Source organism: Heterodontus francisci, chromosome 31 (genome assembly GCF_036365525.1).
Source record: "Heterodontus francisci isolate sHetFra1 chromosome 31, sHetFra1.hap1, whole genome shotgun sequence".
Lineage (NCBI taxonomy): Eukaryota > Metazoa > Chordata > Chondrichthyes > Heterodontiformes > Heterodontidae > Heterodontus > Heterodontus francisci.
Genome location: NC_090401.1, coordinates 34,321,388 through 34,348,717, shown reverse-complemented (window position 1 = coordinate 34,348,717; position 27,330 = coordinate 34,321,388). Strand labels below are relative to the sequence as shown.

The 27,330-nt window shown below is 40.5% G+C and overlaps 1 protein-coding gene across 1 annotated transcript in view; it reads right to left on the bottom strand.

Annotated features, from left to right (window-relative positions):
• The window catches only part of LOC137347131 (microtubule-actin cross-linking factor 1-like), a 441,060-nt gene that overhangs the window by 278,050 nt on the left and 135,680 nt on the right, over nt 1-27,330 (bottom strand). The window contains 12 exon segments of the mRNA XM_068011260.1: nt 191-317; nt 1,123-1,205; nt 1,207-1,278; nt 2,336-2,488; nt 4,203-4,328; nt 6,651-6,746; nt 8,188-8,292; nt 10,377-10,538; nt 12,161-12,238; nt 22,156-22,284; nt 23,449-23,728; nt 26,585-26,739. Coding sequence (XP_067867361.1) covers nt 191-317; nt 1,123-1,205; nt 1,207-1,278; nt 2,336-2,488; nt 4,203-4,328; nt 6,651-6,746; nt 8,188-8,292; nt 10,377-10,538; nt 12,161-12,238; nt 22,156-22,284; nt 23,449-23,728; nt 26,585-26,739 — 1,566 coding nt within the window.

The window sequence follows — 27,330 nt, the reverse complement described above, 5'->3', positions numbered from 1 at the left end:
TCATCGGTAAGTGGGAAAATTTAAATATATGTTGTGACTTGTGGAGAAGTGGGACTATAATGAACAGTGCACTCCTCCCACCTCGATCGTAATAATTATATTATTCTGTTAATTACACAGCACAGCTATAGGTTTGTACCATTTCAATAACCCTTGACAACAATATTTTAGCAACGCAGTGGATACATACGGTTTCTTTGTTCCAGGAGTGAATAGTTTCAATGTCTTTCACAAGATAGTTCCAGGACACAACACTTTTCATGTTAATGTGCAGCTGATGCCACAAAGCCATAACATTCTGATACATTTGTTCAATTCTGAAACACATTATTAGAGAGAACTAAGAATATAAAATCAAACTAGAAACAATCCTAAATTTTATACATGGCAGGAGAAGATCATACTGATGCCTGTGTGGCATTAGCATCCACTTAAACTTCTCACTCGTATACATTTCCCTAAAATAGTTGAAACATGGGATTCCAAAGGCAGACCCATAACAGAATTTTTTTTTTTTAACAAAATGGCCCAAGTTTTTAAAAAGTAGATTTTATCTAGTATAAAACAAAGGTAGAAAGAGGGTCAACTTTCAATTCAAGGAATTAGGATGATGATAATCATCAAAATACAACTTCATCAGTGATACACTCTAGTTATAACACCACAGATGTAATACCCAAGCAGAATGGATCCTTCATGACTTGGCCCAATGAACAACCTATTAGGTCATTATTAACTTAAAATGGACATCAAAGTCATTTGTCATTCAAATTAGACGTAGTAATTTTTCACGAATACACAAGTGTCACAACTGTAACAAATCTTCTGTAAATATGCTCTTTAGGATAGCATTCAGAACAGATCTGAAATTTATCAGAAATATATCATTTACTGTAACATGAATCCTTTGGTACCTATATAAGAGGTCAATTTATAAAATTTTGATAGAGAACAATACATTATTGTTGAATACAAACATTTTAAATTGATTTTATAAATAAGTTCAGATCTCATTTTTTTTTTACATGACTTCAATCAATTAGTTGATTGTATTCTGCAATAAGATGCCATGTTCAAGAAAACTATATAAACATTGCAACATAGTAATGAAATGTTCTTCACCTGCTACTGGTGTCGATGGCTTCCTGGTTGGGTGCAGGGATACTGAAACAGACAGATGGAACCATTGCCTCATTCCCGGTGGGGACTAATAACCTTCCACTTGGTTCGATGAGAGTTATCCTCAAGAACACACTCATCATTCTTACAGACAGTGATCTGTTAATAATTACAAAGTCATAACTCTAGTACTTTTTCCTATATTTCAAGATTTCATTTTATCATGGTATCAGCAGAAGCCCACTCAGGCTTACAAGGTGGCCCATTAACTTAAATGGAAATGAAACAACTACATTTTAGCTTCTTCACTCACTCGGTTGAATGGTTTTGTGCATACTGTGCTGGTTGATGGCCTGCGAGAAGAATTTGTGCATAAATAATGAACGCGAAGCGTTGGGAGGGATCCAGTGCTCTATGGTGCGGACGCAATGGAACATTAAAAATCATGGGCAACCCACGATTTACTAATTGTAAGCTTCCAGACATTTACACAGTAGCTACTTAATCTTTTGGGGATAATAAGGAATGAGACATGTGACAAAATAAAATTAGTGCCAAATTCTGCCACAAAATTAGGATTCTTATGTTACTGCTCATTTGAGTGATTCAGAAATTTATTTTGATTAAGTAGAAAGTCTGCTCCTCAAGCAAATGGACATGGGTTTTGAATAGTGGCAATTATTAAAGCACATATAGCATTGCGTGGAAGCAATTTTTCCAAATTGATTTTATATAATTGTCTTGCAAGGTGCAATGCACCATCTCTGATGGAGGGAAACATTGGCATGGTTGGATGACCCCATTGAAAACGTACCTCCTGTTGGCCAATCCCGAAGTGACATTGACAGTGGTTATGGAGTGTAGACTGCGGCCCAGACCCTTTAACCTTCCCAGTTGATGGATGCTGCATGGTGCCAAGCGCTCCCATGAGAAAATAACGGAGACAGGGCAGTGGGGGGTGGGGGGAGGGAATAGGGATAAAAAAATTGTTTGCAAAATTCATTAAATTTCTTACTTAATAAAACACTACATACTGAAAACTTATGATAGTACAAGAACAAGATGTCAGTGCCAATTCTAGGTGCAAGCCATCCAAGGCTAAATATGGAGACTGTATTTAACACATTTTAATACTGCTCTCTACACATTGCTAAAAGTAACTCAGTATTTTGTTCCCTTTCCGATCTTTTATCAAGAACAGGAGCAGAGCTCATACCTCAATCTGCCTGTAGTCACAGATAGCCTTGATCGGGATAGTGACTTTTAGAGCGTTATCAGGATTTCTTGGTTTCAGCTGAACAATTGTTTTTGCTCTTCCAACAAGACTTGCGATAGAACTTTTGTACTTGATCAGCTGCTCCTTTTCATCCTTCAAATAAAGTTACAGTCAAAACCCACAATATTTAACTTGATAACTTACACTAAGTAAGCAAATTTAAGCTGCTAAATGGGAAGATTTGCATATGGAATAAACAGTCACTAACACTCTGCTGAAATAAAACAGGTTAAAAACTTCCTGAGACAACACAGTCAAAATTACAACAGTAATCTCATTTAACAAACAGAAAATTAGATATTTTCTTCAAATACCAGCTACAATCATCAAAATATCATCTACACTTCAAAATAGATTTAAAAGCTGGATTTCAATTCTAAGATGATATCCAAGGTTACAGATTTTCACAAAGCCATTTATTTTCTTTGTCCTCTAGAGGGCATGCTGATACAATACACAAAGAAAACAAGCCTGAATTCCACTGTTAAATGAAAGGGGTTCAATTGTAAGTTCTCACAAGAATCTAAACTTTTAGAACTTGAAATGATAGCAAAATAATTTATAGATTAATCCACAAGCTCATTTGTATTGTTATAGATAAACATCAAATGTACTGAGTAGGTAAAGTGCACTAGCATTAAACCAGTCATTTTAGCGAGATCAAAAAAAGTACAGTGCACTTGATCATAGGCTTCCTATCCCAACAAAAATATGGCTGGCAAAATGATCCCTCCAGCTGTATGTTACAAATGTAGGAGAAATTTCCATATTTTCTTTAATTATCTGAGCATCTGGCATGTATGGAAGCTTTCTGCACTGTTTACGAACCTCCAGACAAAACCTCAGAAATCAATCTTCTATTTGACTAACTTGGAGTGTCGACTCTTCCTGTAGAGATGCACTTCACTTAGATACAGGTTGGCAAAGGCTAGGCAGCCTCTAAATGCACAGAGGTTCTGATGGAGTTTAACTGGATAAAAAGTAAAGCACTAGTAAGCTTACCACTCCTTGTTGAGCTACTCATTAGGGCACTGGTCTACCATTCTTGTAAATGCTATTCCTGAATCAAGCTAGATAGTAAACCATTAACCTTGAAGTACCATAGACCTGGCCCTGCTCCAGTATCAGGTAACCAAACCTGCCACAAAGGTTTCTAACTACTCATACCCAGGCATAATATTTTATCACATGACCTCAAAAAGCCCCAATTACCGTACATGAAGAGGGTAGTCACTAGCTGGTTGCTAAACAGCTGATGAGAATGGGTTTAAGCCTTTATTATGTACCTGGAGCTGTTCCTAAGTTGCATGGTGGGTAGCACAACTATTAAATGCGTGGTTACACTAATTCCCTCTTCCTGACCACAGCATGGACAACTCATTAAATGGCTGTTTCACCAGATGGAGGGTTGGAACTTCAAAGCAGCTGTTTGCCCCTCTCCAACCCAATTATGGTAGACACTGAGCCCTGGATATTTAAATGCATACTTTTATACCTAGCTTCCAAGTAATATGTCCGGGCAACTGTCAGCGCAGAGTTTTCTCTTGTGCCATACAACTGATATCTGCCATGTTGGGAGGAACTTACACATGGCAGCTTGTAATGTGCAAGGCATCTTGAGATGCCGAAGTTCAAAATTGGGCATTAGGTTCACTTATTGCTAATAGCTTAATTCAGGCCCTTCTGTGAATGTTTTTGGATAAATGGCAATCTTCCATGAGGCTCAGTTCCACATATTTCTCAAGCAAGATAATTATCAAAAGGCTAGATTCATATTCATCTCCAACATGCATGACTCTGTCCATACCATGGAATCTTGCAGTAGATCCTCCAGTTTTGACAGACCACTGGTCCGGTCGCACTTATATTTTCTCTTTATTGTCTCCTGCAGGTTCCGTAAATACTGTTCTGCTTCTTTACTATCACTTAAAAACTGCAAGGCAGCAGGAACACACAAATATTTATCTTAGTGGATAAAACACAAGACACAATTTTCTCAAACATCTATAGTAAGGTGGGCAGATATGCATTAGTACTGTAGAAATTCAAACTGTTGAAAATGAGTTTCTATATCAGGTTGTCTGTCACAAATTCATTAGTCTCAGTCGGGCAAATTTAATGAGTTCTTTAACTACTGCTTCATCTAGTGGCCTTAGTGAAATGCTGGATCTTGGAGAAAAGGGAAATAATTGTAATATTCAGCTGTGCCCAATCAAATTGAGCCTACAACTGAACAAATAATGCAAAGTATGAAGGATTCATTCTGTCCATCTCAGTTTAAACTGCATTGTTGCAAACAGCCTGTAAATGGGAGATGAAGATATATGAAAAAAAATTTAAACTGTACCTAACAATAAGTTAAATGCCTAATAATATAAAAGGACAATACTGCAGATGCTGGAAATCAAACAAAAACAAGAAATGCTGGAAATACTCAGCAGGTCTGGCAGCATCTGTGGACAGAGAAGCAGAGTTAACATTTCAGGTCACTGATCCTGATGAAAGGTCACAGTTTAACAACACTCATTGTATAGGCTCATAGATAAACAATGACTATTTAGTTGAGGTATATGACGAATACCAGCATTGATGAAACAAAATCACTGCAAGCAGTCAACATGTTCAGGAGAGGAGAGGAGAGAAGTGGTGAGAAAAGAAATCATCTCTGATATACAAGCTACTAGTGCCAATGGAAGATATGCTGAGATTCAGAGAAAACATGAGTAGATATATTTTTGAAGAGAATCACTGACTTTTGTTTGTGATCCAGGGTTTGCTAGTCTCAGAGGCTAAGGTGCTTGGGATTCGAAGGAAGAAATGATAAAGAATGAAAGGAAAGAAAAATTTAAAGAATTATAATTTAAAAACTAGCAGAGAAAAGACAATAGAGGTAGAAAGACCCAGCCCAGTAAAAATATCAGAAAAATATCTAAGAAAAAAAAGCAAGACAGCAACAACACAGCAGGCCTCTTTCTCCCCTCCTGAAGACACTAAATTCATGCTGCTAATACTTAGGAAAGAGCTGTACAAAGCCACCACTATAGTCTTGTGTGGGGAACAGAATTACTCTGGTCACCATGTGTAGCAACATTATAAATATAACCTTTTACAATTCACTTCACAATATCCTTGCACATAGTAACCAAAGTAATATTCTCCTATAGTTACTTAGCAAGATTGCTGCCAAGTTGGATTCAGCAATGGCTGAGATCTTGCAAGTAGCTCCCTGTTCTTGTTTGCTGAAAGCTCACTGTAATTTACCACCATGAGCAGTCAATTTTATAAGTCCACACTGTCAGCGGGGAACTTCATGGCTGAAATTGTTGAGAAATCGGAGACAGATCTCCTGCACTTCCAACATGTGTTGCTGACCAGTAACCCTCACCAGTAACATGGACCCATATAATTACCCTCCTTAGTTTAAACACAACAGCTCAAATATTTTAGTAATCAGTACATAATTTACCTCAATTAGGACACTATTTGTGCAAACTGCGCTCAGTAGTTACTGGCCGGAATTTTACAGTGGGCGGACAGGAGCCGGACTCCGACATAAATGTTGGTGGCAAACTCGCTTCCGCCCAGCCTGGGGAGCCGTCCCGTATTTTACAGATCCCCAGGCTTTAATTGGCCCGAGGCGGGACTTCCACCCACTTGAGGGAGAAGGTCCCGCCTCAGTGAGCTGCCGGCCAATGAGCAGGCCAGTAGCTCTTAGTCTCAGCAGCGGGAGCGGTGGCCACTGCTGGGACTGCAGCCCAGCCAACCGAGGAGGATACCAAGGAGCCGGGACTGAAGGTAAGTTTGGGTTGCCTCACCAGAGGAATTGGTCGTGCCCAGGTGAGGCTAGGATGGTCGCTCGGGGGGAGGGGGGCGGCCCTCAATCCGGCACCCTGGGCCCAACTGCCATGCCCCCCAACCCCCCCCACCCCCAGGGTGCAGAAAGACCAGCAGCTACAGCTTTCACGTCCTCGGCACACCCGCTTGTCACGTGTAAAATACCTGTGGAGGTGGACGAGGGCCCTTAAGCGGCCACTTAAGGGTCCTGATTGGCCTCGGGCAGGCGGGCCGTTTCCCAGACCCCGCACCCCCCACCCGCCAGACCTCCATAAACTTGGTCGGAGGCGGAATCGGGGCAGATAGGCCTCTCTGAGCCTGCCACTCAATTTTACGCCGCCCCCACACCACCATCCGACCCGCTGGGGCGACGTAAAATTCCGGCCAATATGTCTATTGTAACTTTAGAATTCTGTCTCACCTGAAAGTACACAGTATTATCTTTCACATGTTGTTCCACACAGCAACACAGCTGTTTGATCCAGTGCCATTGTGTCTGAAGTGCTGCACTGTACGCCTTGGAAATGACAAAAAGCAATTTAGTCAGAATGTGAATAGTACTTTCAGTACTTTTGTGATGTACCTATCGCACAGTATTAACAGACTGCACCATTTGTTATTACATTAGACAAGAATGCACATGCATTTATCATTCTGATTAACTGAACCTTCCCCAACAGAAATTATAACATGGTTCCTTATCACATCTTTAGGCCATCTCAAAGCAATACACAACTAATAAATTACTTTTTGAAATGCTGTCACTACAGTTAAGCAGCAAACATGGCAGCCAATTGGACACTGCAAGGTTCCACAAACAGCAAACATGAAGAATAACCAGCCAGCCTGTTTTTTTCCAGTGCTGACTGAGGATGGAATGTTAGGATATCTAAGGGATATTTAAGGAGGGAGTGCAGCATTGTTGGATAGCATACCTCATTTGAAACATTATGTATCTAACAATGCAGCATATAGTGCACTAAAATGACAACCTAGATTATCTGTCCAAGTCCTGGAGTACCTCTTAAACTTATCATCTGACTCAGACAAGAATGCTACCAACTGAGACAAACTGGGTATTAATGGATCTTATGTAACTCTGTCTACTATTACTTAGTTTCTTTTAACTGCATTTCAATATCTTTGTAAAGTACAAATTTTGAATATTTATGCTCTGCAACTTTTTTTTTTTTAAAAAGTGCTCTTCTCATTTTTGCTCAGAAAGTACCCTCTCATCCCCCAATTCTACAGAAAATGTTATGCACCTATATATATATTATGTAGCCAAAGGAATTAAATGCAAGGTTTTGTAACTATGAAGACTAGAAGTTCTGCATTAAACTTAAAACATTTGTCCTTTACAACTGGGGAATATCGTGGTAAAATGTCTTTTAATTTTCTATTTGCTAATATCCATTATTGGAAAGTTACAAAAAAATGCCAAAAATAATTTATTCCTATTTTTAACCCCTTTAGTAGGAATGATCTAAAATAAACTACAAAATTTCCCATCCCTGCATGTCTTTTCTCCACAACTTTATAATGTTGTTAGTCATATAAAGCACGGTCACTGACTTTTTTGTCTAAGAATTAACACTGTTCCCGATCAATTAACAGATGATGCATCTTCAGTGAGCAAAATGAGTCCTGCCAAAATTTAGCACTCCTATCTGATATGCTGGCAGAGATTTGGTAAATCCCAGACACTCAATGAGCAGCAAATGAATGCAAATGGTGAAAATGTGGCTTAAACAGTTCCTCGGGAGGAAGTTCAGGAAGGTACAATTAAATTTTTTTAAAAACTAAGCATGATTGAATCTGCTGTTGATACTCTCAGAACAACTTAACTGCATAATGAGTTGAACAACAGAGTCAGTTATAATTCAGACTTACTTCTGTCATGAAATCAGATTTCAATAATGATTTGTCAAACTTTATATATTAACAGAACAAATTACCTCAACTGTTTGCCTGGCTGGATGATTCTCCAATGAAAGATGTTCTCCCGTCTCCTGGTGGGACTTGATAACCTTCTGTTTCTGCTCCAGTTCTTCCTTCAGTTCCTAGAGGAGATACAATGAGAGTTATTTTTAACCAGTCTTCACGCAATTATTTTAATGATCACATCAATTATTGAAATTCATAGAGACAGAGCACAAACAACTCTGTAGGAACAAAAAATATCTACAACTGTCAGTAGCAAAGATTAGAACAGAATCTTGGAATTTATAATCAAGGTCGTGTAGACTGACTGGCTTCTGATAATTGGCCCTAACTGGCCTTTTACTTAGCCTAATTACTACCCACCACTTTCAGGCAGGTCACCCTTCCACCCCCGTTCTCGCCTCTGGGGAAAATGACCTGGAGGCAGATGGTGCTGGCAAACCGGCCACAAACTGCCCGCCTGCCTCCGTATTCACCCCCATATGAGGATGAAAATTCTGCCTGATTGTAAATCTCTGCTGATATAATTAATGCCGACAAACACTTGTTTGTTGGTTCACAAAAGTAGTATTTTAAAGACACATTGCAAATTACCTGTTAGTTTTTCAACTACTCACTATTTTACAAATGTAAAAGTTAATACTTTTGTTATGCTATTTATTCAGCAGAGAGATGGTTAATAGTTTTGCTCACTAATATGCTCTAGTGCTCAGATTAAGTGAACTGGTAGAATTAGTCAATTAGAGGATTGCAATCTGTTACCTCAGTTTAATCTTTCTACTTTTCACAGAATTGATTGGACCTAAACTGGCATAGCGCAATCACATCAGCACTTGTTAAAAAAATTTCAATTCATCGGCAAGTTTCAGTCATTTGTTTTTTTTGTCTTCCTGAACCAAACGCTATATTCATCCCGAAACTCACCCACGATTGCTATCTTGGGATGGGGAACCTACCACCTCTTTACATGTGTCAGCCATGACTCAGTTGGTAGCACACTTGCCTCCGAGTCAGAAAGGGTGTGGGTTGCGGCACAACAATCTAGGTTGACATTCCCATGCAGTACTGAGGGAGTGCTGCACTGTCAGAGGTGCAATCTTTTGGATGAGACATAAAACGTTTTCCTAGCCAATATTTATCCCTCAATCAACATCACTAAAACAGATTATCTGGTCGTTTTCACATTGCAGTTTGAGAGTTTGCTGTGTGCAAATTGATTGCTGCATTTTCTACATTACAACAATGGCTACACTTCAAAAAGTACTTCATTGGCTGTAAAGAGCTTTGGGATGTCTGGTGGTCATGATAGATGTTATATAAATGCAGGACTTTTTATGCTTAGTAATTCTTCAGGTGGCTTCAGCTTCACAACTTCATCACAAGAGGATTCAAATCCAAACCTGTGTGCACCCATTAACCCACTTAGTATGAAACAAAGGAAATGTGTCTACCTAAAAAATCTCAGCCTTATGTCAGAATCAGCTTGCAGGAGACACAATTCAACATATTGGACAGCATTTTTTTCTGATATTTAAGATTGCCACAAAAATTAGTAAATGTTATGAAAGTAGTCTTTGATTTCAAGACTGCAGTTAAACTATCAAGGCAATGATAGTACGAGCTCTGCAGTGCAATGGAATAATAGCGCTAAAATGACTAGGAAGGTTTAAAGTTGCAATTGCAATTCATCACTTTAGCTTTGTGAATACATTTATATTACAATAAATTTGGTGCACCTGTGTCTGTGTAAACATTGTGCAAATCACAAACTTCCCATAAGCTTGGCTCCAATAATTCTCCTTCCCCACTGGCAACAAACAGTGCATCCTTGAGGTCAGTGAATAGCCCCATCCCAACTTTTTGATCCACTCCTGGCGCTGTCAGCCCAGATTAACACGCCCAAAGTAATGCATTTAGAGTCAGTTTCTAATTTAAAAGACTACAATCCCCAACGCTATATCATGGCTGGGTTTGCTCATGGAAACACTTGCCAAGCCAACATTAAAGAGTTGATGGAAAATAGAAACTATACACAGGAACAGTTCACCCCAATGAACAAACTCTCAACTTTCTTTATTTCATCAACACCATTGCCAGGGAATGAGAGGAGACAGAAAAACAACCAAGCATTGGGTTGGGGGAAGTGAGACAAAGAAACTTTCTTGAAGAGGCTATACAATAAAACTCCTAATATAAAACCTACAATGAAATATTCTTTCTTTGCAGAAATATTTGTATTTTTGTCACTCCAGTCATAAGCTAATTCTTCCTCCTCCTTTTCATTCAGCCAGATAAGCTCCATTGTCACTTTTGATACAAAACTGTGCAAACTGATCAGGTGTCTCATACGCAGCCTTGATGTTTCCTGAGGAATAAGAACATACAGCATTACATATTGATTAACCGACAAAGAATGTATCTTCTAGTCAATGATCAACACTATGAAGGGAACTAGAAAATATGAAGTCTACCAATTAATTGTATAACCCTTGTTGTAGAGATGTTGGCTTTTGACACTGATGAAATATTTATATCAAACTACCAGGACTGCCAAATAAATTTTTAATTCACAGAATAAAAGTTTCGTTTACGCTTTTAGATAATAAACTTTTGTATATAGAATATACTGTTTTCAGTATTTATGGGGAAAAGACGTTTTCAGCCACTGTTGTTCACCTCTTTTGACTGATGCAGAGTGGCACTGGCACAAGTCTCAGTCCAGAGGTGAACTCTTTATATTGGAGCAGAAAGAAAACAAATGAAAAGACTTGCCAGATTTTCACAAGATAAGCAAAATGTTGAGACAATGGATTAAGAGACTAAAAAAGGACCAACATGATTTTTTCTCCTACTTTCCCATGATTTCCATAGTGCAGAAAAATCAAAATTGGTTATATCTGATCAAATTAGTTATCTACCTACTTTCTGGGAATAGACTAAAATCAAAGTCTTCAGTGTCTCCCAATTCAACAGCCCTAGAAATTACCAGAGAGTTTGCTCCTGCCATGGCATCAGAAACAGGAGCAGTGACAGGAGCAAAAGGAATACGAGAATCAGGAACAAGAGAAGTCTGAATAATTCTGTAGGCTTTTACAGTAAACTTTACTTAATATAAAAGGTCTCAGGTTCTAAATGAAAATTAATTATTCAACAAAGGCTTGCTGTAAAAAGACTTTATAATCTTGGGTTTCTCTCATTCCAGATTCTAGTGTCTTCTGTGCTTGCTTCTTTAATCTCTGCTCTCCCTCCCAATCCTGCTATTTTTGTTGCTCTGCTACTGCTCACACAATCTGAGCTGTCCCCTCTACTGGTGGTGGCTGGCTGCAGGTAGGCTGCGTCTGGGTTGGTTGTAGGACGCGGTGACTGATGGTTATGGGTACATCCAGCTGGCTGCTTCAAGTTTGTTTCCCTTTTGCTGCTTGAAGTATCTGCTTTATCTCCGCTAGCTCCTCTGCTCCACCTAGTACTATAAGTTTGTTCAAGTGCAATCGTTTAAACTTGAGCTTTAAAAAAAAATTCTAAGATTGCTGCTGTTCCATTTTTAAAAAAGATATAACTACGTACAGACTGCTTGGCAACATGCCGTAGAATCTATACTCTCTTGCCACAAAATTTGGTTTGGTTTACTGCAGAAATTGTCTTTGAAGTGCTGCAGAATTCTAGCTGGCAGAAGTAGGTTGGGACAAATACAAATGTAACAGATCTTCAGAGATGCACAAATATGTCTGCTTTGTTTCAATGAAGATGCACAACAAAGTAATTAGCTCAGTTTTAACCAAAAAGTCATAATGTGCCATTTCAGTGAAAAATGTTGTGTTCACATCTACCATTGTTTTATTTCATTATTGGGAGACAGGATTTGGTTAGGGCAGCTGAAAACCTTACCTGCTGAAAGTACTGAAAGCTATCAAATTATTAATACCCTGGGTAGTACTTTTATTGCTCATTAGAAGTGAAATAATTGAGTGATTTATATGATTAACTTACCAATAGTTTGATGTATTGCGCTTCCAGTTTACTCAATGTGTCTGAATAACTGGTCTTGAAGTTGGAAGAGATTTGGCCCTGTAAACAGAACAAATTGCTGTAATTAAATTGTTGTCATGAAGGTTTTGCTGTTTCTGTACAATTATGGCCCTCCTGCCTTGGGCGCTATGGCGTTGGAAGGATGAATGAGAACGGGCAGAGACTGCTTGAGTTGTGTACCTATCATAACCTCTGCATCACCAACTCGTTCTTTCACTTTAAACCCTGTCACCAGGTTTCATGGAGGCACCCAAGATCACGTCGTTGGCACCAGCTAGACCTCATTGTCACAAGGCCAGCTGCCTTAAACAGTGTTCAAATCACACGCAGCTTCCACAGTGCGGACTGCGACACCGACCACTCCCTGGTGTGCAGCAAGGTTAGACTCAGACCAAAGAAGTTGCATCATTCCAAGCAGAAGGGCCACCCGCGCATCAACACGAGCAGAATTTCTCACCCACAGCTGTTACAAAAATTTCTAAATTCACTTGTAACAGCCCTTCAAAACACTCCCACAGGGGATGCTGAGACCAAGTGGGCCCACATCAGAGACGCCATCTATGAGTCAGCTTTGACCACCTACGGCAAAAGTGCGAAGAGAAATGCAGACTGGTTTCAATCTCATAATGAAGAGCTGGAACCTGTCATAGCCGCTAAGCGCATTGCACTTTTGAACTACAAGAAAGCCCCCAGCGATTTAACATCCGCAGCACTTAAAGCAGCCAGAAGTACTGCACAAAGAACAGCTAGGCGTTGCGCAAACGACGACTGGCAACACCTATGCAGCCATATTCAGCTGGCCTCAGACACCGGAAACATCAGAGGAATGTATGATGGCATGAAGAGAGCTCTTGGGCCAACCATCAAGAAGATCACCCCCCTCAAATCTAAATCGGGGGACATAATCACTGACCAACGCAAACAGATGGACCGCTGGGTTGAGCACTACCTAGAACTGTACTCCAGGGAGAATGCTGTCACTGAGACTGCCCTCAATGCAGCCCAGCCTCTACCAGTCATGGATGAGCTGGACATACAGCCAACCAAATCGGAACTCAGTGATGCCATTGATTCCCTAGCCAGCGGAAAAGCCCCTGGGAAGGACAGCATTACCCCTGAAATAATCAAGAGTGCCAAGCCTGCTATACTCTCAGCACTACATGAACTGCTATGCCTGTGCTGGGACGAGGGAGCAGTACCCCAGGACATGCGTGATGCCAACATCATCACCCTCTATAAAAACAAAGGTGACCGCGGTGACTGCAACAACTACTGTGGAATCTCCCTGCTCAGCATAGTGGGGAAAGTCTTTGCTCGAGTCGCTCTGAACAGGCTCCAGAAGCTGGCCGAGCGCGTCTACCCTGAGGCACAGTGTGGCTTTCGTGCAGAGAGATCGACTATTGACATGCTGTTCTCCCTTCGTCAGATACAGGAGAAATGCCGTGAACAACAGATGCCCCTCTACATTGCTTTCATTGATCTCACCAAAGCCTTTGACCTCATCAGCAGACGTGGTCTCTTCAGACTACTAGAAAAGATCGGATGTCCACCAAAGCTACTAAGTATCATCACCTCATTCCATGACAATATGAAAGGCACAATTCAACATGGTGGCTCATCAGAGCCCTTTCCTATCCTGAGTGGTGTGAAACAGGGCTGTGTTCTCGCACCCACACTTTTTGGGATTTTCTTCTCCCTGCTGCTTTCACATGCGTTCAAATCCTCTGAAGAAGGAATTTTCCTCCACACAAGATCAGGGGGCAGGTTGTTCAACCTTGCCCGTCTAAGAGCGAAGTCCAAAGTACGGAAAGTCCTCATCAGAGAACTCCTCTTTGCTGACGATGCTGCTTTAACATCTCACACTGAAGAATGCCTGCAGAGTCTCATCGACAGGTTTGCGTCTGCCTGCAATGAATTTGGCCTAACCATCAGCCTCAAGAAAACGAACATCATGGGGCAGGATGTCAGAAATGCTCCATCCATCAATATTGGCGACCACGCTCTGGAAGTGGTTCAAGAGTTCACCTACCTAGGCTCAACTATCACCAGTAACCTGTCTCTAGATGCAGAAATCAACAAGCGCATGGGTAAGGCTTCCACTGCTATGTCCAGACTGGCCAAGAGAGTGTGGGAAAATGGCGCACTGACACGGAACACAAAAGTCCGAGTGTATCAGGCCTGTGTCCTCAGTACCTTGCTCTACGGCAGCGAGGCCTGGACAACGTATGCCAGCCAAGAGCGACGTCTCAATTCATTCCATCTTCGCTGCCTTCGGAGAATACTTGGCATCAGGTGGCAGGACTATATCTCCAACACAGAAGTCCTTGAAGCGGCCAACACCCCCAGCTTATACACACTACTGAGTCAGCGGCGCTTGAGATGGCTTGGCCATGTGAGCCGCATGGAAGATGGCAGGATCCCCAAAGACACATTGTACAGCGAGCTCGCCACTGGTATCAGACCCACCGGCCATCCATGTCTCCGTTATAAAGACGTCTGCAAACGCGACATGAAATCGTGTGACATTGATCACAAGTCGTGGGAGTCAGTTGCCAGCATTCGCCAGAGCTGGCGGGCAGCCATAAAGACAGGGATAAATTGTGGCGAGTCGAAGAGACTTAGTAGTTGGCAGGAAAAAAGACAGAGGCGCAAGGGGAGAGCCAACTGTGCAACAGCCCCAACAAACAAATTTCTCTGCAGCACCTGTGGAAGAGCCTGTCACTCCAGAATTGGCCTTTATAGCCACTCCAGGCGCTGCTTCACAAACCACTGACCACCTCCAGGCGCGTATCCATTGTCTCTCGAGATAAGGAGGCCCAAAAGAAAGAATATCAAGAAAAAGAGATTCATTTACAGCACAGTTCGCAGCAATGCAAAAGTGGAATTTGAAGATTTGAACTTGCGTCCCCAAGGATGCTCTCTAAGCCTAAAAGCCACTAAAACCATGTTATAAAGAACCATATATTGAATAAAGTACTCTTTACTTCTCTGACTTATAACAAAAGATGAAAACGCAACTTACTAAAACATTGTGCATGGAAATCTAAGGCAGGAATATTTATTCCTTGGGCTGTAGGCTGACTGAATCAAGAAATATGGGGATAGGACAGGAAGGTGGAGTTGAGGTAGATCAGCCATGAACTTCTTGAATGGTGGGGAAGGTTCAAGGGGCCGTATGCGTACTACTTCTCCTATTTCTTGTTCTCACAAGCCTTTACTTTGGCCTGATAAGTGTCTTGTACTTTCTGCTGAGAGTCCCAACCCCAATCCCATTGCCAGCTCTGATTTGCTTAATTTAAAAATAGACATCTGAAGTCTGGTTTCACATAGCTGCTGCAGAGTGATCTGAGGAAACTGTTCTGTACAGGTGTTGACTAGCCCTTATTTGTTTGAGTGGCTGTCAACACATGATACTCCTTTTCAGGTAAGCCAGCTAATGTGAGACTTACATTGTGACAGTACATATAGTTCAATGCAATCGTTCACAAGTACTGAATTGTTCCAGCTCAGACCAAATAAAATCAATTTAAAAAGAGGTTGATTTTCTTTGAGAAATTAGAATACTGTCTGGAGGGCATTTTAGGGAATAAAAAATGTAGTTTGCTGAATTTTCAGCTGGGTAAGGTAAGGAATTATTTATTGGAATTGAGTTACTGGAAGAGGAAATCACAAATAGTTTTCCATGCTGCAAAGGAAGTATAACATGATTTTGTCACCTTTAGAGTTCATTACTTCAGAGATCTTCCTGTGTATTTCGATAGTCCATGCTCCATAAATTCCAACTTGTCCAAAACACACCCACCTGCATTCTATCCTGCAGCAAGTCCCTCTGACTCACTAACTCCTACAATGGTTCCCTGTTGCCCAAAGAATCCATAATATCCTCAACCTCATCTTAAAATGCTAACACAGCCTCACATCTTCCCAACTATGCAACTTCCTCCAGTTTTACATTCCCTTCTCTACCTTTCATACCCTCACTCTGCCCTCCTGTACAACAGAGAGTAGGTGTTAGGGGTAGTTACTCAGACTGGCAAAAGTTGGGAAAGAGTGTTCCACCAGGATCGGTGCTGGGGTCACTGTAGTTCAACATTTACATATATTATTTGGACTCAGGAATCAGAAGTATAATTTTAAAGTTTGCAGATAACATCAAATTGGTGGTTATTGTTCATACTGAGGAAGAGTGCAACAAAATACAAGACGATGTTAATAAACTTGCAAAACTGGTGTGCAATTGGTAAACTCAATACAGATACGTTATAGAGTCATTACAGTACAGAAGGAGGCCATTCGTCCCTGAGTCCATGTCAATAAGTGAGAGATATTACATTTTGGTGCGAAGAGTAAGGAGGCCACATACTCCTTCGAGAATAAGAGTCTAAAATCAAACGGCAAAGAAGCAGAGGGATTTAGGAGTACAAATACACAAATCACTACAAGTAGCAACGCAGGTTAATAAGGGCATAAAAAAAGCAAACAAAGCACTGGGGTTCAGTTCTCAAACGATATAATTGAAAAGCAGAGAAATTGTGTTAAACTTATATAAAATCTTGGACTTCATATTCTAAAAAGTATATAGAGGCACTAGTGAAGGTGTAACAAAGATTTGCAAAGATGATTCCAGAATGAGAGCCTGTATTGTTCAGCAAATGTTGAACAAATTGGGGCATTTTTCTCTTGAAAAGAGACTGAGGGGTAATCTAACTAGATTTTTTTTTTCGAATATGAAAGGGTCTGATAGGGTAGACATAGAAAAGATGTTTCTGTAAGACAGTCACTAACAAATCCAATAGGTAATTCAGAAGAAACATCTTTAGCCAGAGAGTGGTTAGAATGTGGAACTCATTACCACAAGGAACAGCTGAGGTGAATATCATGGATGCCTTTAAGGGGAAATTGGATTTCGACTTGAGGGAGAATGGGATAAAAGGTTATGCTGATAAGGTTAGATAGAGGGTGGGAGGAGCCTGATGTGGAGTATAAACACCAGCATTGACCGGTTGAGCCAAATGGCCTGTTTCTGTGCTGCAGATTCTATGTAATTCTATGTTTTTCCTATTTCTTTGACCAGCTATTGATGTTAGATCTTTAAGTTGCGCTGGTTTTAAAATTCTCCTCATTTTCAAGTTGCTCCATGGCCTCACCCCTCCCTATCTCCAATATCCTCCAGGCCCACAACCCTCAGATATCTGCGTTCATCTAATTCTGACCTTTTCAGCATCCACAATTTTAATTGCTCCATCATTAGCAGCCGTGACTTCAGCTGCCGAGGCCCCAAATTCTGGATTTCCCTCCCTAACTCTCTACCTCCCTTTCCTCCTTCAAGATGCTCCTTAAAACCTACTTCTTTGAACAAGCTGTTGTCTACCTGTCCAAATATCTTGTGGCTTTGTGCTAAATTTTGCTTTATACTGCTCCTGTGAAGCATCCTGGGATGTTTTATAACATTAAAGATGCTATTTAAATACAAGTTGTTGTTCTATTCCTTGGCAGTCCCATCTTTTCAACTGAACCTTCAGTCGCTTTTCCTAAGCGCTCTTTCAATGGTTTGCCCTACATTCCTCTTATTATTTCTCTGTAAAACATCAAGGGATGACTTACACAGTAAAGACATTACACAAGTGCAAGATGTTATTGTTATAGATAAGGAAAGGTCATGAATTACATAGAATAGTCAGCATAGAAACAAATCATTAAGCCTAACTAGACTGTGCTGGTGTTTATATTCCACAAGCATCTCCTCCCATTCCAACTGCCTCATCTCAGCCTTTCAGCAAATCTTTCTATTCCCTTTTCTCTAACACACTCATCTAGTTTCCTTTTGAATGCATCTAAGCTATTTTCCTCAACCATTTCTTGTGATAGTGAGTTCCATATTCCAATCACTCTCAGTAAAGAAATTTCTAATTTCCCCATTGGATCTTATTAGTGACTACTTTTATTTATGGCCCCTAGTTTTGAATTCTCCCATATCTACCCTGTCCAACCCATTCATAATTTTAAAGATGTCTATCGGGTCTCTTTTACTTTTCTTATCTAAAGAAAAAAGTCCAACCTGTTCAATCTTTTCCAATAACTGTAATCTCTTTGTTCCAGTGCCACTCTGCAAATCATTTTTGCACTTTCACCCGTCCTTCTATATTCTCTTTAATGTATGCAGACCAGAACTGTGTACAGTACAGTAAGTGCAGCCTAATCTGGGTCCGATACAGGTTTAACATAACTTCACTACTTTTGAATTGTATACCCTAGAAATAAATCCCAGTGATTTGTTAACATTTTTAATTGCTTTGCTGACCTGTGAAGTTGCTTTTAATGATCTGTTTACCTGTATTATCCCTAGAACCCTTTGCTCTTCCACCCCATTCAGTTTCCTATTTTCTAAGGTGGAGGTGACAAAGAACAAAGAAAATTACAGCACAGGAACAGGCCCTTCGGCCCTCCAAGCCTGCGCCAATCCAGATCCTCTACCTAAACATGTCGCCTATTTTCTAAGGGTCTGTATCTCTTTGCTTCCTGCCCATTCATGTATCTGTCTAGATACATCTTAAAAGACGCTATCGTGCTCGCATCTGCCACCTCCGCTGGCAACGCGTTCCAGGCACCCACCACCCTCTGCGTAAAGAACTTTCCACTCATATCCCCCCCTAAACTTCTCCCCTCTCACTTTGAACTCGTGACCCCTAGTATTTGAATCCCCCACTCTGGGAAAAAGCTTCTTGCTATCCACCCTGTCTATACCTCTCATGATTTTGTACACCTCAATCAGGTCCCCCTTCAACCTCCGTCTTTCTAATGAAAATAATCCTAATCTACTCAACCTCTCTTCATAGCTAGTGCCCTCCATACCAGGCAACATCCTGGTGAACCTCCTCTACATCCTCTCCAAAGCATCCACATCCTTTTGGTAACGTGGCGACCAGAACTGCACGCAGTATTCCAAATGTGGCCGAACCAAAGTCCTATACAACTGTAACATGACCTGCCAACTCTTGTACTCAATACCCCATCCGATGAAGGAAAGCATGCCGTATGCCTTCTTGACCACTCTATTGACCTGCGTTGCCACCTTCAGGGAACAATGGACCTGAACACCCAAATCTCTCTGTACATCAATTTTCCCCAGGACTTTTCCATTTACTGTATAGTTCACTCTTGAATTGGATCTTCCAAAATGCATCACCTCGCATTTACCCTGATTGAACTTCATCTGCCATTTCTCTGCCCAACTCTCCAGTCTATCTATATTCTGCTGTATTCTCTGACAGTCCCCTTCACTATCTGCTACTCCACCAATCTTAGTGTCGTCTGCAAACTTGCTAATCAGACCACCTATACTTTCCTCCAAATCATTAATGTATATCACAAACAACAGTGGTCCCAGCACGGATCCCTGTGGAACACCACTGGTCACACGTCTCCATTTTGAGAAACTCCCTTCCACTGCTACTCTCTGTCTCCTGTTGCCCAGCCAGTTCTTTATCCATCTAGCCAGTACACCCTGGACCCCATGCGACTTCACTTTCTCCATCAGCCTACCATGGGGAACCTTATCAAACGCCTTACTGAAGTCCATGTATATGACATCTACAGCCCTTCCCTCATCAATCAACTTTGTCACTTCCTCAAAGAATTCTATTAAGTTGGTAAGACATGACCTTCCCTGCACAAAACCATGTTGCCTATCACTGATAAGCCCATTTTCTTCCAAATGGGAATAGATCTTATCCCTCAGTATCTTCTCCAGCAGCTTCCCTACCACTGACGTCAGGCTCACCGGTCTATAATTACCTGGATTATCCCTGCTACCCTTCTTAAACAAGGGGACAACATTAGCAATTCTCCAGTCCTCCGGGACCTCACCCGTGTTTAAGGATGCTGCAAAGATATCTGTTAAGGCCCCAGCTATTTCCTCTCTCGCTTCCCTCAGTAACCTGGGATAGATCCCATCCGGACCTGGGGACTTGTCCATCTTAATGCCTTTTAGAATACCCAACACTTCCTCCCTCCTTATGCCGACTTGACCTAGAGTAATCAAACATCTGTCCCTAACCTCAACATCCGTCATGTCCCTCTCCTCGGTGAATACTGATGCAAAGTACTCGTTTAGAATCTCACCCATTTTCTCTGACTCCACGCATAACTTTCCTCCTTTGTCCTTGAGTGGGCCAATCCTTTCTCTAGTTACTCTCTTGCTCCTTATATATGAATAAAAGGCTTTGGGATTTTCCTTAACCCTGTTTGCTAAAGATATTTCATGACCCCTTTTAGCCCTCTTAATTCCTAGTTTGATTGGTCCTACATTCCTGATATTCTTCCAAAGCTTCGTCTTTCTTCAGCCGCCTAGACCTTATGCATGCTTCCTTGTTCCTCTTAGCTAGTCTCACAATTTCACCTGTCATCCATGGTTCCCTAATCTTGCCATTTCTATCCCTCATTTTCACAGGAACATGTCTCTCCAGCACGCTAATCAACCTCTCTTTAAAAGCCTCCAACATATCAAATGTAGATTTACCTTCAAACAGCTGCTCCCAATCTACATTCCCCAGCTCCTGCCGAATTTTGGTATAGTTGGCCTTCCCCCAATTTAGCACTCTTCCTTTAGGACCACTCTCGTCTTTGTCCATGAGTATTCTAAAACTTACGGAATTGTGATCACTATTCCCAAAGTAGTCCCCTACTGAAACTTCAACCACCTGGCCGGGCTCATTCCCCAACACCACAAAAACACGTTATTGTTTTTCCTACCAAAGTACATTACCTTACATTTGTCTATGTTAAAGTTCATTTGCCATTTAACTGCCCAGTCTGTAAGTTTTCTAATGTCTTCTGGAGTCAGGTGGTTGGGAAAAGAGTGGAATGTTGTATGGAATTTAAAAACAAACATCTGCAAATTGTATATCAACATAGTTCCTAAACCATGTTCCCATTATCAAAAGGTAGAAATTCGAGTCCTACTGCTGTTATTTCTGACTTTTTCCTGTTGCTACATTATAGTTGGTTGAGAGTAGCCTTTCAGCAAATGGAATTGTGGCACGATCAAAAGTTTGTAAGTACCCATGACATTTAAGTCAAGAATTCAATTTCCTCATTCAATTAGCTAAAACATACTTTACTTACAAAACAGGCTTTCTTTAAGGTTGATAAGAAACCAATCAATATACTGAGGTCAAATGAAACAATCACTTGATCCTTTGTTCCATTGATCGAGGCCTGGGAGCATCGTTACCTGCATATGGTCTGGGCTAGGAAATAGTGCCTGCCATGGGCACACCTTGTTTTCTAAAAAAGGTAAAATAAAAATGCCCTTTTTTAAACTTCACTGATGGGCAGACCTTGTTTTCTTAAAAAAAAAAGGTAAAAATGCCCTTTTTTTAAACTTCACTGATAAGATAATTCAATGTAAAAAAAAAAGTGTTTTCAGAAGTAATCTATGTAGATTTTAACAAAAACAGTGACGGATTTAATTTGATCAATGAAATAGAAAAATATATATGGTGATAGTTTGTACAAGATTCTGTAAGCATTCAACGTTAACATTAACCAAGAAAATCTGATGTGACAATAAATAATTTTGAACTGGAGTTAATGCTACATTTACCTTAACTATTAACACATTTTCTTTTACTATTCACTCTTCCTCTTCGTTGCCTACAAGGTCATTAATTTTCATACAAACTGATTGTTTAAGAAGGATGGGAAAGGCATTACTGACAGGCTTTTCTATAGAGCATCGTCAAAGTTGTTAATTTGTAATAAAGTGGCAGCACATCTTCGTCAGGGTGGACCGTTGTGCAGCTCTACGCCAAGTAGCTTGCCCAGGAGATAACAGTAAGCAGAAATTTGTATAACTACAACATGAGTGACAGCTAATCCAGAGATTTGAATTAATCATATGGTAGCAAAACACAAATACCTAAATTACTGAGACATAAACATGCGAAAAGACTTACTTCATAGATTTTAGCTTCTTTAAGACTAGATTCCAGTTCTTCCACTGCAGTGTGGATTGTCTTGTGGGTATCAAGCTGTGTCTCCACACTAGGTAAGTCAGTGCCCCATTCAGCTCGGTCAAGTCTTACCTGCAAGATCAAACCATGCATCATCAGCTCCACACTATTCCAATGCTGGACATGTTTTAAAGCTGCTTTTTATATTGTGACGGGCCTGTGGTGGTGCTGTTGCCTCCCAATATGAGAATCTCATGCTAACGAAAGTACCCCAAAACAAACATATGTGATTCACCAATTTGATCAAACATGAGTCTTCCTGGCCTTAGCAAATCTGCAAGGTTGCTTTGGAGTACTCACATTGGTTGTGAGACACTAGCACAATAAAAGTTAGCAGCAGCAAGGTACGTAACGCAATATAAAAGCAACTGTGAGCTCACCAAACCAGGAAACCATTAACTGGAGTGAAAAGAAAATGAAAATAATTATCATAACAATGCACATTTGCACCATCAGAAAATCTGTAATTAATGTGCACATTTTCACCCTGACGGAAAATCACTGTCTGCACTTTAGTCACACTGAGCCCTAAACACCTTAATGTGGTGACAACTGGGATCATTCTGGAACAGGGTTAGCATAATGAGAGCCAGATAACACTAGACAAACACTTAAAAAAGGAAAATTAACTTTACAAGTACTGCATTCTTCAAAGCTACAACTAGATATGTTACTGTGAAGCTCAGAGGATGTCTATTTCTAGCATGAAAACTATCTGTATCTTTTCAAGGTTGACACCAACCACAGGGATTCCTATAGAGCTTGTCCAATGCTTATTATTAACTATAGAGTCCGGAATGGGAAAATATCTAAAATATTGGAACACCATTTTTCCTTTGCAATTTCAAGACTAGATGCTGGAAACGAAACGCTATATTGCACAGTGGGTAGCCTGAATTATATTGCTTTGCAACCTTAGCAATGTAGCATGGATTTTTACATGGAAGCATAAATCTGAATTTTGGGCAAATGAAATTGCATTTTAGCAAAGGATGCTGTCCAAAGTGTTCAAACAGTGTTGTGGTATGAACATAGCATAAAAAAGACAATAAATTTACTGTTATTCTGAATGAGAGGATATAAGAATAGTCAGAATTAGAGCTCGACAAAACTTGCTGGTCTGGAACTATTGAGATTGACAACTTTTTACCAACAATTCAAAGCAATGGGAACCTTAACTTGTACAAGTATAGCACATAGTTCTGACTTTTGTTTAGCCAAAGAAATGTACAGTACCTGTACTTCCTCCACCCAAGCCAAAAGCTCATACACAAATCTCAGGTTTCCTTCATCTTGTGTTGAAGAGATTGCAACCAATTCTGCTCTTGTCATGGGTTTTTTAAACCCTGTGAGGGAGGTGATGTGCAAAGTGCCTGAACTGACATCAGTTGTTAAGTCGGTGACAGTCAGGTTCAAAGGTTGTAGGTGTTCTGTGGAGGAGATGAAATGTCCTTTTCTGTACAGGTTTGTGCATTCAAGCCTCAATGCCACCAGCTCATCCTGTAGTTTAATAATTCTGTGAATAAAGAGATAAAGCATGCTGAAGAGGTCAAGGCTTTCCGAATACAGGGCTTATCGGGGCATATAAAGTTCCGTAGACAAGATTTTTGTAATGATGTTCATATTACAACATTCGAAACAATCTTAATACATAATATGTAAATAAAGTTATTACATCTTCAATGACATAACTGATTTTAGTATCACAAAAGGCAACAAAATCAGATCAATTTACTATATGATAAAAATAAGCCACGATCAGAAAAGATCATTTTTAAATCCATCAAGATCATCCTTCTAGCATTTCAACTTATTCAGCTTCGCATTCAACTGTATCTTGAATGCCTCTATCATCTTTGATTCTACTATCTAACTTGGTACAGCAGTACAAAAGCTTTGTTGGTTTTTGTGTTAAGACATTTTTCCTGTTTTAAATTCATGTCCCCCTATCCCACCACCTGAATAACTTTAATGTAATATTGAGCACCTGTATCATGTAGTACATTATAGGGGAGATATTCCATTCTCGATACAATTGAGGCTTTAGTGCCACATTGCCGGAGCAAAACCAGCCAGCAAAGCAGTGAACTGACTTAATTAAACTGCTAGCTTCTGCTTTGTGTAAGGACCAAGGCTAACAAGGAAGAAGGAAAAGTGGACAAGAAGTCCCAAATAAATTGGCTGAATATAGGGCTAAACATTGCTTCCGTTTTTAAAAATCAAGCTTCAAAATGGATTTTAGATACTTGTGACCCTTAGTCAAGGTTGGGGATCCAGCAGTGTTGGAAGGAGTGAAAAACACAAAGTGAAAGGAAACCCAAAGTGAAGAAATAAAATACAGACTGTGGGCAAGTGATAGAATAGCGCAGCATTAGCCCTTTATCTGACGGATGGCCAAACAGATCTGTAGATTCACGAGGTCAGTAAAAGGAGGGTACCATATCTGGCACTTCAGAGAAGCCTCTCCAGAAGTAACTGAGCTCAAAGCTGTGTGCACTATCTGAAGAACTTGGGAACAACTGAATAAGACAAGGGCATGTTTAAAGTAATCTACCCAATGATAACTTGGAGACTGCCCTAAATTGAATGCCACAAAATGTTGTCTGTCAGCCTGTTCCACATTTACCGTTCACCGATGCCAAGCCCTCTCGCAACCGTACAACTCATTTTATTTTTTTATTTCAGAGATACAGTACTGAAACAGGCCCTTCGGCCCACCGAGTCTGCGCAAACCAAGAACTACCCATTTATACTAACCCTACAGTAATCCCATATTCCCTACCACCTACCTACACGAGGGGCAATTTATAATGGCCAATTTACCTATCACCTGCAAGTCTTTGGCAGTGGGAGGAAACCGGAGCACCCGGTGAAAACCCACACGGTCACAGGGAGAACTTGCAAATTCCGCACAGGCAGTACCCAGAATTGAACCCGGGTCCCTGGAGCTGTGAGGCTGCGGTGCTAACCACTGCATCACTGTGCCGCCCACCTGGGACCTCACACAAGCGAAGTGCATACCTATGTTTCAGAAGGGCACACGTTCAAGGTGCAATGTACAATTGAAATCCTTCCCATACTTGCTTTAATACCTCCATTGCACTATGTAAAGAGCCTTTTGCCACTCTTCAAGAATGGACTTCTGCTAATCAAAGTAGCACTTCCGAGTTGACCCAATGGGTTAGCACTCTCCTCCCAAATCCTAAACCTGGATTCAAACCCAAGAGAAACTTGTGGGATAAAAGTCTCTCCCTTTGGTTAATAGAATTTATAGCACAGAAACAGGCCTCACGACCCAACAGGTCTATGCTAGTGTTTATGCTCCACATGTGTCTCCTCCCACCTTGCTTCATCTCACTCTAAATGCCTTACTTTAAAGATGTTTGGTCAGTGTCAATTTAGTTCCTATTGGGTGGAGACACAGCCACAAGAGCAGCTCAAAGCTAGGATTACTTTTCAATCTGAGAGAGGCCACAAGGTTCATTGGTGTGGGGTATTGATAAATTCACACTGCTGCAGTAGGGCTAACTCGAGGTTGAAAATATATTATTGAAACACAGTAGGAAGAAATTTATGCGGCATGTATGATTACAAAGATATTAATCATGGAGTACTCAATACTGGAACGGAGTGCCTGTAGCAGTGAAGTATTTTTTCTATTCCCCTGCACTGACAATCCTGTACTTCAATAAGCACAAAATGTCCTTTCTACAAGAACACAGCTCCAAGTGCTCTTCTCATTAGTTGGCTACAGGGCTAATATGAATATTCACGGTCATAATTTCACAGAAAAATTAATATGGCATCCTTGCCACTTCAGTTTTCACAAAGCAGACTACAGCCAGTCATTATAGCTTTAGAAATGCCTGACTTAACAGTAGCTTAGTAGGGTCAAGGTGTTACCATACTGTGGGGTAAATTTCATACTGCAACCTGAAAGCTTTATGTAGCATGCTTTATGAGAATAAAACATAAAAATTAACTTTTAGCAATTGTTTTCCTATATATTACACACAAAAACACAATACTAAACAATATTTTGCAGTTTAAAACAATGATAATAGCAAATAAATAGCAATTATGCCAAACATAATTAACTAGTTCAGTGGATTGTAACAGCAGTATTTGAAGAAATATCAAAAGCACAAGGCCACAAATGACAATTGCATTTATTACTGAACAACATGGGTAGGTGGTGGTGGAAAGTGTGTCCCTTACTGTATCCCAGTGAATGTGTATGCATTTCTGATGTGCACATAAGCAATCCATAACCAACCATTTGAATTTCTGCTGTTAATAAGTGGAGTTGCAGTGTATCAATATAAAAATAATGAGTGTGTGTCAGTGCAAGTAAATGCATGATGAAAGTTACCTCATAACAATGTGTTCCACCTGATAATACTTCTCATCTCGGAGAATCTGCACATCAATTTGTAGCTGTCGTATTAATCGCTCACACTCTTCTATGTACATAACCACCTCGGTTTCATATTGAAATTGCTGGCTTGACTCTAAATGAGCAGCATCCTGGGGGAAAAAAAAGGTTGAAATATAGTAAATTCAATTTATGCCTATGCATCTGCAACATGATTTACTAGACAGTCAAATGTTCATTTGGGGAAGTTTATTTGTTAGTGAATCATATCATTGGGAGAAAATAATGGTTTATTCCATACTGACCAATGTTGAATGTCATGACTCTAACATTAATCTATCCTCATTCGCTGCTTACGACGTGTTCTCAACATTGGGGAGACCAAATTCAGACTGGGTAAGCTTTTTGCAAAACATCATCTTTTAGTCCGCAAGCGTGGCCCCAAGCTTCCAGTTGCGTGCCAACGTAATGCCCCACCTTGCTCCCACTCTGACCTTTCTGTCCTCGGCCTGCTACAGTGTTCTTATGAAGCTCAATGCAAGCTCACGGAATAGCACCTCATCTTTCAACAGGGTACTTTAGAGCCTTCTGGACTCAACACACTGCAACAATTTTATATCATAACCTCTGCCCTCACTTTGTTTTGTTTTTCTTTGCCGGACTGAGTTTTTTCCTCTTGTCTGTCTCATTCCCTTTTCTTTTCTTTAGGACAACAGCTATTCAGGATACTGCCATTCACACCT